The sequence below is a fragment of the Asparagus officinalis genome, chromosome 3 (assembly GCF_001876935.1).
Source record: "Asparagus officinalis chromosome 3, Aspof.V1, whole genome shotgun sequence".
Taxonomy (NCBI): Eukaryota; Viridiplantae; Streptophyta; class Magnoliopsida; order Asparagales; family Asparagaceae; genus Asparagus; species Asparagus officinalis.
Window position 1 is genome coordinate 50,659,578 of NC_033796.1, and position 13,489 is coordinate 50,673,066.

The window sequence follows — 13,489 nt, forward strand, 5'->3', positions numbered from 1 at the left end:
AATCAAATATATTGTAGACTCTGCGCATCTAATTTTTTTATGAGATATTGGAAAATAAGTTATGACAATCAGAAGATGAGGACTGGAAGTAAGAAAAAAACAAAAAATCATCTAAAAGTCATTTGTAATAATAGTAATAATCTAATTATTATAATATGATAGAGAACTCATGAATGTTTTCTTATCAAAGACAAAGAAAACAAATGAATTGAGGTTAGGCACTAAACTGTTACTACAAGTAAACTAGGAAGGAAGGAACTTGGACAGTGGAGCTTCAAATTTTCAGGTAGGGCAAGTGCCCTACCTCAAATGTATGTGGCTCTGCCCATAAACAACCGACTATACTCATATATGAGATAAATATACATATTGAAAAAACATCATACTACCTCCTCGTGTCTAAACTTCAAAGGGTTAAATGACTTTTATCACAAGGAGGGTACAAATGCTTTTTGGTGATCCACGTGAGGCATATTAAGGGGTCACTGCAATTCCCCCCCCCCCCCCCCCCCCCCCAAAAAAAAAAAAAAAATGGAATGCTATTATGTTTTGAACAAGGTTACAAAAAGTACTAAATGGCCTAGGCATTGAACCTAATGCCCAGAGGCTAGGCGAGATCTAAGTGGTTTTTCTATTTTTTATTTTTTAATTACAATAATTGATAGTAAATGCCAATCTTATAGAAAGCGTAGGCGTCAAGAGGATTTCTTTCTTCGTTTAAGTGGTGGAGGAGGTTTTGCTAAAGGTCGGAGGATGTAAAGATATTCATAGTTGGAGGCTAGAGGAGTTTGCAAGACGTGGAGGCTGCAACGAAGGAAATCACGATCAATGCCTAAAGGGAGTAGTCCATGTAAGCAAACCACGCTCGCTAACGCTCCCAATATCTAGGCAGGCAGTCTAAGTACCTCTTGGCGCTAGGCGGGCAGCGGAGGTACTGTTGGACTTTTGGTTCATGAAAAGGTAATTTTGCCTTTGTGAATAGTCCCACATCGGAAAATGAGAAGAAGTTCAAGAAGTTTATTATGGTTCACATCTCAATGGGCTTTGAGTTGGTGTTTTGGGCGTAGTATTGTTTGGGCTGTTGCTCCACACACGCGCGCGCGCACGCGGGAAAAAAAAAGAAAAAAAAAAAACCGACGCGACAACGCTACGCCTCGGCCATGAAAGCCGGCGCGCCAGCACCGCGGGGCGGTAGCACGACGGCGGATTTTTGCGCTCTCAATTTTATTTTTTAAGGGCACGTTTACACAGTTTGTAAGCGGTTGCGGGAGTTATGAAAACGTATAACGGAGCCTGGGATCTCAGCTAACATGTGCGAGTCTATGACAGCAACGGTTATGCGCTGAAAGGGGGCTTATATAAGGAGCTGAAGCTCATTCAGAGAAATAGACAGTAAAAGAGAATCTCTTTCGCCTCTACAGTTCGAGAGGGCCTCTTTCTTCTGCATCCAAATTTTTCTGCTACTATTTACTTATACTTTTCTGGCAATCATCTTCGTTTGAGCAGAAGCTCTGCTAATCGCGCCCGAGTACAGAGGTCGGCTGTTTCCGGGGGCTTTTACCGCTAGGGGGAGAGGATCGACTGCGTCAGGGCGATAGGCGGGTCCTCTATCTTCTAAGGCAGTGAATCACGACTGCACCCGTTCAGGCCTGGTGTTCTAACTATTTTATTTTCAGTTTTATACTAATTTTTCTCCCTTTTGACAGCAATCTAGAAGATAGATAAAATTTCTTACTGCTAATTTAAATTTGATATTAATTGCTTTTAATTAGTAAATAATTATCTGTTAATTTTCGTTTAAAAAATTTTAACTGTTCATCGGACTTTACTATTCATCAGAAAGAAAAAAAATTTATATATATATAATAATCTTAGCTTTCTTGTGCTTATTTGTTCATCAGAGAGTTTTCTGTAAAAAAAAAAGGTTTCTGTTCACGATTTTTTTTTGTTTACTGTTCATTAAAAAAAATATTATTATCTCTTGCTAGTTTACAAATCTGGTTTCATATCTTAAGTCATAATCCTTTAAGTTACTAGTTGAGTGGTATTGACAAATCATATTTTCATTCAGATATCAAATTCCTAGACTAGTAAACTCAAATTAGACTTATGGCTAATCCTGATCATTCCAAAAATGTCAAACCTGAAAAGTTCACCGGAGTTAATTATAAACGATGGGCTAATCAGATGCGATACTGGCTTACCACATTAGGTTTTTTATCTGCTCTTGACATTCCCGAGTCTTCAACTAGCGGTTTTCAACCCTCCAATTCTCATGTCTATGGTCCTCTACCTGAACTTGTTCCAACCACTTCTGTTTCTGGTGCTAGCTCCTTTTTTAGCTCTATGAAACCAGAAGAAATCAATTATCATTGTTGCCATAGGATCCTTAGCGTACTTGCGGACAACCTTTACGACATATATTATGAGTTCAAAAATACTAAAGACCTATGGAATGCTCTTAAAGCAGAATATGGCTATGATGATACCGGAATTCTGCGTTTTACTTCCTCCTTCAATAAATTCATGATGCTTGATGACAAACCCATTAATGAACAAATTCATGAATTTCAAGATTTCCTCCGTCACCTCCAATCTAAAGGAAACATCTTTACTGATGATTATAAAGTTTCCTGCCTGATTGATAAACTTCATCCATCCTAGTCTAGATTTACTAGAGATCTCCGACACAAGCAAGGAAATCTAACATTAACCAAAGCCCTCAAGGCTATTCGTATTGAAAACCAGCATAGGAAAAATTCCAAAACCAAGTCTGAATCAAAAGCTAAAGTAAACTTGGTAGAAGATAAGCCTAAATCTAGGAATTTCAAACCCAAAGGGAAGAAATTCAAGAAAAACCAGCAATCCTTCAACAAATCTTCTTCCAAATCCAATCCCAATTCTTCCAGTCATAAGTCTGATGAAATATTCTGCTATGTCTGTGGTAGAACCAACCACATGGCTCCTAACTATTTCTTTCGGAAGAAGGAACCGGCTAAACCTGCTCCTAAAGAAAATGGATCCAACAAAGTTAATATGATTAAAGAGAATCCAACTTCCTTCAGGTTAGCCTCTTCATCCTATCTTGTGAATTCCCTTACTTCTTCCACTGATTGGTACTTAGATTCCGGAGCTAATATCCATGTTTGCAATGATCACTCTTAGTTTTTTACTTACCAGGAATCATGTGGAGGAAGCATAAGCTTAGCAAATGACTTCACTAAACAAATAATAGGAAGTGGATGTATAGAGCTCACCATGACCTATGGGAAAGCTCTGAATCTGCAAGGTGTTCATCATGTTCCTTCTCTCCATCGTAATTTGATCAGTGAATCTCTTCTACTTAAAACTGACTATAGGATTGTTAAAGAATCCAATAAGTTTGTGATTACAAAGGACAATGTATTCATAGGAAAAGGTTTTACTTATAATGGTTTTTCCAAACTCAATGTAATCAATTCCAGTTCTAATAAAATTTTTGAGTCTTCTGTTGTACAAATTGTTGAATCTTGTGATGTCTGGCATGAACGACTTGGACATGTCAATTTTCAAACTTTACAGAAAATGATCAAATTGAATCTTATTCCTAAATCCTCTTTTGACCTCTCTTCCAAGTGTGAGATTTGTGTTCAAGGGAAACACACTAAAAAACCCTTCAAGTCTATAACTAGAAACTCTGAACCCCTCGAATTAATTCATAGTGATGTGTGTGACTTAAACCGAGTTCTCACCCGAGGGGATAGGAGATATTTTGTGACCTTTATAGAGGATCGCTCTAGATATTATTACATCTATCTTCTCAGAACTAAAGATGAAGTATTAGATAGGTTTAAGGTGTATAAAGCTGATTCTGAGAACCAACTTGATAGGAAGATCAAGATTCTAAGGTCTGATCGTGGGGGGAGTATACCTCAAATGATATGACTGAATATTACCAAGAATACAGTATTATTTATGAGGTTACTGCTCCCTATGTACCACAGTCTAACGGGGTAGCTGAACGAAAGAACAGAATCCTAATGGACATGGTAAACTGTATGTTACTTAGTTCAGGAGCACCTGAAAATCTCTGGAGTGAAGCTCTTCTCTCTGCTTGTTTCATTCTTAATAGGATTCCCCAAAAATATTCTGATACAACTCCTTATGAATATTGAAAGAGGAGATCTCCTAATCTGAACTTCTTCCAGGTCGGGGGTTGCTTAGCTAAGGTAGCTATTCTCGAACCTAAGAAGAGAAAAATTGGTTTCAAAACTGTTGATGCTACTTTCATTGGATATGCACTAGATAACAATGTTAATATATTTTTAGTCATTAACTCTGAAATCAGTGACATATCCAACAACACTATCATTAAAGCTAGAGATGCAGTTTTTTAAAAAATATCTTTCCTTTCAAATCCAAAATCTCAAAAAATCCTAGTTCATCTCTTCTTTCTGATTTACCATCTTTCAGTTCTTCTCAGCCTTTTGATATTGAACCTCGAAGAAGTAAAAGAGGTAGAATTCAAAAGGACTTTGGAGAAGACTTCTTTACCTTTTTGGTTGAAGGTGATCCTAGTTTATTTGAAGAAGCAATGGATTCACATGAATCTCTTTTTTGGAAAGAAGTCATTGATAATGAGATTAAATCTATCATGAAAAACCATACTTGGATACTCACCGACTTACCTCCAGGTTGTAAATCTATTGGTTGTAAGTGGATATTCAAGAAGAAACTTAGAGCTGATGGTTCCATAGATAAATTTAAAACTAGATTAGTAGCTAAAGGCTATACTCAACAAAAGGGCATTGATTATTTTGATATTTATTCTCCTGTAGCCCGAATCTCAATTATCCGAGTATTATTAGCCTTTGCTACTATCCACAAGCTGATCATACATCAGATGGATGTCAAGACTGTTTCCTGAATGGTGATTTAGATGAAGAGATTTATATGTACCAACCTGAAGGCTTCATTGCCAAGGGTTAGGAAAACAAAGTCTGCAAACTTGTTAAATCTTTGTATGGTCTTAAACAAGCTCCTAAACAATAGCACCAGAAATTTGACAAAATCATTGCTCATTATGGTTTCACAGTAAATGAACACGACAAATGTGTTTATTTAAAAGTGATAAACAATGACTATGTCATCCTCTGTCTATATGTTGATGATATTCTTATCTTTAGAACAACTCTTGAACTAATTTTAAAAGTCAAGGATTATCTTTCCAAGAATTTTAACATGAAAGACTTAGGTCTTGCTGATATGATAATTAGAGACACTAGATGAATATCTTTGAGTCTTTCTCACAGTATTGAGAAAATGCTGATCAAATTCAACTATCATAACTCTAAACCTGTTTCCACACCTTATGATTCTTCTATATCCTTGAAAAAAATAAAGATGATCCTGTATCCCAACTGAAATATTCTCAGATGATTGGATCTTTTTTATACATATCAAACCGAACCAGACCCGATATAGCTTATGCGGTAGGGAGACTGAGTCGGTATACTAATAATCCTAACCTAGATCATTGGTCTGCCCTAGAGAGAGTATTCAAATACTTGAAAAGGACAGTTGACTATTGCTTGACTTACAGTGGATACCCTGATGCCATTGAAGAGTATAATGACGCCAATTAGATCACAGATTCTAATAGTGTGAAGTTCACATCTAGATATGTATTTCTTTTTGGTGGTGCTGTTGTATCCTGAAAATCATGTAAGCAAACAGTAATTACCAGGAGCACCATGGAATCTGAGCTGATTGTTCTTGATACCACTTGCACAGAAACAGAATGGTTAAAAGATCTACTTTCTGAACTTCCTTTGGGCTCTAAACTCTTTCCTCCAATTTCCATTCATTCTGATTCTAAATTTACCATAGAGCTTCTAAAGCAATGCATGTAAATAAAAAACTCAACAGACATATTCAAATAAGATATAAATCTGTACAACGCCTGATAGGCAAAGTTATGATCTTGAACTTTATAAAGCTTGAGAAAAATCTCGCTGACCCTTTGACTAAAGGATTATCCAAGAGTGTGATTCTGGATTCATCAAGGGAGATGGGGTTAAGCCTATAAGAGAGGTCATTGACAGTGGTAACCTAACCCTTATTTAGAGACTTAGTCCCAATGTTGGTTCAATGTGATAGAAACAATCTGGACCAGTGACACTCGTGTGGAACATCGACCCAGACATATCACTATGCAGCTTGTGCTACTACCACTTCTCTATGATGACGATGCTCTTATGATACAGCTGGCTAGGCTAAGTTTTACTCTTAATAAGTCCAACGTTTGTATTATGGGGGGTATTAAATAAACAGTTGTAGTATCCTTTGAGGACTTACATACGTGAGAAGAACCGTGATGGTCGCGGTTAGGGGGGTTGGGCTAACCCATAAAAACTCTCATGAGTCGATTTATTGTGAGCATGGCCTTTAACGCTCAACCCGCTTTGCTCAATAGATGAAAACGTATTGTGTGTGTTTTTGTCAATACCTGATTCAAGTGGCCTAATTCAAGGCCTAGTCCATTATGTCTCTCAGGTGGCGACAAACTCACTAAGGAAAGGTTCAAAACCGGAAGCTACCTCGCCCGAATTCACGATACGAAAGGTTGCCTAACCTGTATCGTTTATGATTTATTGATTTATTTATTGACTTTGAGTTTTCAGTCAATATTGCCTTTTGGAGGGGATTGTTGGACTTTTGGTTCATGAAAAGGTAATTTTACCTTTGTGAATAGTCCTACATTGGAAAATGAGAAGAAGTTCAAGAAGTTTATAATAGTTCACATCTCAATGGGCTTTGAGTTAGTGTTTTGGGCCTAATATTGTTTGGGTTGTTACTCCACACGCGTGCGCACGCCACGCCTCACCTTGCCACGACACGCGCGCTACGCCGCACCGCACACGCACGCGGTTTTTTGCCTCTCAAGTTTTATTTTTTTGCACGTTTTACACAAGTTTGTAACGGTTACGGGAGTTATGGAAACGTATAACGGATACGGGATCTCAGCGTAACGTGCGCGGTCTATCAGCAACGGTTATAAGTTGAAGGGGCTATATAAGGAGCTGAAGCCATCATTTCGCGACAAAATAAACAGCAAAAGAAGCAATCTCTTTCCCTCAACATTTCGGAGCAGCCCTCTTTCATTCTCTTCCAAAATTTTTCTGCCGTACTATTTACTCTATATTTTCTGGGCCAGCCATCTTCGTCTGAGCAGAAGCTCCGCTGCCTCGCGCCCGGACGTACAGATGCCGCGTTTCCGAAGCGGGCTTTTACCGCTATGGGGAGAGGATCGACTGCGTCAGGGCGATAGGCGGGTCCTCTATCTTCTAGGACAGTGAATCACGACTGCACCCGTTCAGGCATGATGTTCTAACTCTTTTATTTTTAGTTTTATACTAATTTTTCTCCCTTTTGACAGTAGGTACTGCCAAGGTTTAGGCATATGTCTATGTGGGCGAGGCGGAGGCTTTTTAAAACATTGTTTTTGAAGTTCCAAAAATTAGAATTTTCTCATTAAAAAAATCATAATTCCCTGTATAGACAAAAAGCAAACTGAGAATGGAAGTAACTTACGTCTGATCGAGACTCATGAGTTCGTCCTCCCCATACGAGCTGGCCGACAGCTTCGTGCTCACAGTTTGCAGCAAATTCCCATTAACATCAAATTGCTTCACCCCAAAAAGCCAAAATCCTAATCAGAAAAAAAAAACAATAGGAAAAAAAGGACTAAATAAACAATTGCTCACATAGAAAGAGCCGTTCCATTTGCCCAAATTGACATCTATAAACCGACGCAAAACATCTACACCCATAGATCCCTCATTCTTCTCCTCCTCAGTCACTGATGCTCTAGCTCCAAGATTCCTTCTTTGGATTCGAACCGATGAAATTGAGCTACGCAAGTCGCCGATTCCGCTGTAATGAGTCGATTTGCGGGGGAAAGTGCGTTTTTTGGCGGGAATTGGGCTTGATTTTGAGAGAATTGGGATCCTTTGAGTACAACTGGGGATTAGGGTTTCCGCCATTTTGAGAATGGAGTAAATGTGGGGCGCGGCTAATGGCTGATTTCAAACTAGGAAAGAGCCTTATCTCTGAAGAGGAGGCTCGCTTCATAATTCGGGTAGGGTATGTAAATTTTCGACCCGTATGTTACCACTACCCCTAGATCCGTTATCTCTCTCATTCACTGAATCTATATATTTATTAATCATGTATGTTGCCCCCCGAAAAAAAATTAAACCACACTTCAATTTCTCTTCTTATATACTACCATATTAGTACGTGCAAATGCACGTGCTAGTAACTTTATTTTTTTTTTTTTTTTATCTAAACAATACTCGATCCTACATTATAACTACATTATCATCACTCATTGTGTATTTACGGGATTTCTAGTAAAATAAAAATATGCATATGCCTAATTCACGTGATCAAGCTATTTACGGGATTTCTAGTAAAATAAAAATATGCATGTGCCTAATTCACGTGATCAAGTTAATAAGAAAATTCTTATCATATAATGTTGTATCATGAGGATATATTAAGTTTAGATTGAAGTAACAACAATTATTCTAGGTAAGAAAATTCATCCAATCTTTATAATTTTATTACATAATTAAGAAAAGTATAATTTAATAGTTCTTAAAATATATTTTTAATATAAATTATATACATGTCAAATAAGATTTTCATTTAAAATATGTCACTATCTAGTTTACATTGTGTTGCGTTTTTACTTTAGCCAATTATATAGCTTTTTTAAAAAGGGTTTTTTTATAGAGTGCCCATGGGCACTCTATAAGAGAGGAGAGAGAGAGAGAAGTGAATTGCTCATGGGTCCTCCTGATTTGTACTAAATTCTATTGGCAATTCACTTCTCTCTATCTCTTTTATAGAGTGCCCATGGGCACTCTATAGAAAAACCCTTTTAAAAAAAGTTATGCATGAAATATTAAATTTAAAAAAGAGATGGAGGAATGAAAATAATAGAACCTTCTAGAGATAAGGATGCATTTAATGGGAGAAGAAATGAATAAAATGTCCACTGAATTCAAAATTATCATGTTGCTCAACTCAAACAATAAATTTCCCTAAAAACTCAATAAATGAATGAGGAATTTTCATTCACTCCTTCACTATTGCCTATGCACACAAATTTTTTTATAAAGTTAGTATAGAAGTATAGATGGACAAGTAAAAAGAAAAAAAAAGAACAGGTTTATTAGACCTAGTGAAATATGTTTTCTCATGAAAAAACACAAGGAATAATGTTGCAAAGATGAGTAATCAAAGCTACTACAAAAGATATTGCAGGAAATTTTTAAAAAGTCATTTTGTTTGAAATTTTATTAGCAAAATTGACTTTTTTTTGGCCACACCATCACGACTGGCCAAAAAGTGGTCGATTTTGCAAAACAAAGACTTTAAAAAATACATGACTACAAGTCCCGTGTAATTAGTGGTTACTAAATAAGGGTTAATCTGATTAACAATCCCGGGTATTCTAAAAGAATCACATTAACCTTTTACTAATGACTACTAATTACACGGGACTAGTAGTCCCATGTTTTTTAAAGTCTCTATTTTGTAAAATCGACCACTTTTTAGCCAGTCATGATGACTAAATCAAAAAGTGGTCGATTTTACTAATTAAAACAAAAAGGGTACAATTTGCTATTAAAATTTCATAAACAGACTTTTTTAAAAACTTTCTTCTAAAATATGTAAATTGCAAATAACTGGCATACCAGTAAACACTTACCGAATTTAAAGAAACAGAAATATGAATTTCAGAATGGCAATTGCTGTGGTTAACTTCTTGAAATTTGATACAGATAAAACTCATGTACAGTTGCTAGTTCGTTGGTATTCACTTAGCAATATCTAAACAAGGAAACAAGAGTAATAGTACTCTACATGATTCATCTTTGAATAACTCTAACCATATCTCCTCTTTGATTAATATGACAACCATTAAGAAGCGCTCGCCAAATCATATCATCTGGCTCTATCTGCATCGATCTGATGAACTCATATGCTTTATTAATCTGGCCAGCTCGACTCAAAAGATTGACAACAGATACATAGTGATCTAAGTCTGGCTCAATATTGAACTTTTCTCTCATCAGGTCAAAGTAATACAATCCCTCTTCTACTAGTCCAGCATGACAACAAGCAGATAAAATGGCCATAAATGTCACTTCATTTGGTCTTACACCCGAATCTACCATTTCCATAAAGAGCGAAATTGCATCACTTATGAGTCCATGGTTTCCATAGCCAGATATAATTGAACTCCATAACACAACATTCTTATCAGGAACACTGTCAAAGATTTGTCTGGCCATTCTAATATCTCCACACTTTGCATACATATCGGTGAGAGCTGTACAAATGTGAATATCCTTTTTGAAACCTGATACTAAAAGCTTATGATGCGTCCATCTTCCTTTACTTAAAGAACCAAGATTTGTGCAGGCCTTGATTGCATTTAGATAGGTCACAGTATCCATTTCATCACCCTGATAGTACATTTGCTCGAAAAGTTTGATTGCATTTTCTGAAAACCCGCAATCAGATAATCCACTGATCATAGTGTTCCATGTTACGGTGTTCTTGGTGTTAATCTCATCAAACACTCTTAATGCAGTTTCTATTGAACCATATTTACAGTACATATCTATGAGAGAGTTCCGAACAAATGTGCTTGTCATAGTACCGATTTTTATAGCAATGCCATGGATTTCACACCCAAGAGAGATTTTGGCAATATGCCCACAAACAGGGAGAACACTTGCCAGAGTAAAAGAATCAGGGAGAAATCCTTTGTTCATCATCTGAACAAAAAGTTGTATTGCTATCTCTGGAGATACATTCTGAGTGCAAGCTGCCATGAGCGAGTTCCATGAGAGTAATGTTTTCTTCTCTATGGAATCAAACACATTGAAACAAGTCTCGAGCTTTCTGAAACTGGAATACATAGTTATCAATGCAGATCCAAGGGAGCTCAGATGAGGGTCTATGCTTCTTCTTAGAGTAAAACCATGGATCGATTTTCCTTCTTTAAGCAAGCCTAACTTAGTACAGGAATATACAACACCCATCAGAGTAACTTCATTGGGCTCTATATTTGATTCCAGCATTCTATTGTAGACAATTATCGCTTCTCTATAACATGACATTCGGTTGTAAGCTGAGATCATAGCAGTCCAAGAGACAACAGTCTTCATAGATGTCATCCCAAATATATTCTCAGCACTTTCTAAATCATAACATTCACTGTACATCGTGATGAGTGAATTCTCCATAACTTCATCAGGTTCAGACCGTTTTCTTATAATACGGCAATGAACTGATTTTGCTTCTTTCAGTAATCCCATATCAGCACAAGCATCAGCAACTGTTAGCACCAACACCCTATCCTCTTCAAAACCTCGCAAATCCACTCTAGCAAGCAAATTCAAACCTTCATCAGCTTGCCCACATCGAATGCAACCCGAAATCATCGAGCTCAAAGAAACCACATCTCTGACAGGCATTTCTTCAAATACCCGATAAGCGTCTCCAAGCCTTCCTCCTCTTACATACATTTCAATCAACGTAGTCTCAGCTATTACATCAGAGTCAAACCCATCTTTAAAGATTCTCCCATGAATCTTTCTTCCAATTGGCATGTTATAAAAACCCGCACAAGCTTGAAGAACAGGAGTAAGAACAAAACTGCTAACTTCAAACTGACGGTAGAGCAATCCATGGTGATATAAAGAGATGGCTTCTTTATAATGGAGATTAGAGACGTAGCATTTGAGCATCACTGCCCACATGAACGAATCTGGGTTTGTGAAGTTGTTGAAGATTTTTACAGCGGCGGTGATGCCGGAGGTTTTGGAGTATGATTCTAAGAGTTTGGTGGATAGAAGTGGGTCTCTGTGGAGGCCAATGGTGAGGAGTTGGGCATGGATTTGTGAAAGGGGTCTCCGGGTAGTGCAAGATTTTAGCAGGGGGACATATAATTTCATGGTACTGAAAGAAATAACTAGAGTTCAGAGGAATTTGGAGACTTAACCAACAAATTTTGGGGGTTAAAATTGAACTTTGGGGGTATCAAAAGTTCAAACAGAGGGAAAACTTTGGGGGCACCAAAAATCAAATAAGCCTGTGTTGAATGTAGACGTGCAAGCATACACGTCCATGTCAATTGAATTTTAACAGTCGATATTTAATCCAACAAGAAATCAATTATCACATTTTCAAATCTCACATTAACACCACTGTTAAAGATGAACTCGCTTTGCTCAAATCACAATCAAATAATAACATAACCCTCCTGTCCACGTTAATATTAACTAACAATACTATTAACTTCAACATCTTACAAAGAATATTCTGCAAATAGATTCAAATTATGTACATAAAGCTATAAGATATGACAGAAAATTAAGTTAATCTCCTCAGAAAATTCTTCTTCCATTCATTTAACATGCATATACGTGATCGTGTACGTACTACGCATCTCGTAAACAAGACCAAAAGTTAACTTTCTAACAAATGAAAAATCACAATATATGTCATTTCCTTTTTGTTTAAAATTGAACCGGCTCCTTCTTCGGGATATAGGTTGAATGTAGAACAATATACAAAATACTCTCAGGGTGCAGCCTTCATCCACCACGTCACAATCTTCAGAGTCTATGATTTTATTTCACACGCTCAATCTGCACACAAATATTTTCCCTCTGCTAAGGACAACTGCAGAGTATATCTGACCCGCAAGAATAAGACGCAGCAGAACGAAAGAAATATAATCCATGAACATTCTCATGCCAATGTTTTCTGTCGAGATAAATAAGCTACTCGTAATACTTCATCCGCATTGGAATGGAGTAAAATAAAAGTTCCTACAGCAAATGATGGGAGGATGGTAGCCATGGAATAAGCTAGTGCCCTCCCACTATGTCCACTATCCCTCATGGCATATACTTCAGAAACAGAGGGAGAAACTGTGCTCATGCAGCCAATGACACCGAACCGGACACCACTCGTGAGTACTGTGCATTCCTTTGTGTTCACCTCAAGATAATCAGTAAACTAGTAAAGATAAATACTTCAAATTATTAAAGCTCATGAACTACGAAATAATGCGGGGATAAAAAAAATCTGATAATCTGATCACATAGGAGATAGAATGATATCCGTGTTTCTTAACAGTCTTTGCATGGGGGGGAAATATCATTATCAATAAGAGTATCCCAACAACAAAACCTTCTTCTCAAATTTTTGGGATCAAATTTTGTGTCCCCCCCTTCCCCGCCGGCCGGCTCCATTCAGGTCCAGACCTGTTAAGAGTTTGGAGTTGGCTATACGAATCTCTTTTTGCAAGCAGCTCGTTCAAGGGTTTTCTTTGATCAATCATGAAAAAAAATATTTCATGTACTTTAGAATGTTTGTCCCAGTACACTGTTTTGAAATTCGCTATTGAAGCTTTGAATTA

General features: G+C 37.1%; 2 protein-coding genes across 2 annotated transcripts in view; both read right to left on the reverse strand.

The window, feature by feature from the left end:
• LOC109834091 overlaps positions 1-8,073 on the reverse strand; it is an 11,613-nt gene extending 3,540 nt beyond the window's left edge. The window contains exons 1-2 of the mRNA XM_020402002.1: positions 7,746-8,073; positions 7,573-7,667 (exon numbers count right to left, since the gene is read on the reverse strand). Coding sequence (XP_020257591.1) covers positions 7,573-7,667; positions 7,746-8,024 — 374 coding nt within the window. The 5' untranslated portion in view covers positions 8,025-8,073. The remainder of the gene's footprint in view (positions 1-7,572; positions 7,668-7,745) is intronic.
• On the reverse strand, positions 9,921-12,017 carry LOC109835097 (putative pentatricopeptide repeat-containing protein At1g69350, mitochondrial). The gene has a single exon (XM_020403094.1). The coding sequence runs from the start codon at positions 12,015-12,017 to the stop codon at positions 9,921-9,923; it is 2,097 nt and encodes a 698-aa protein (XP_020258683.1).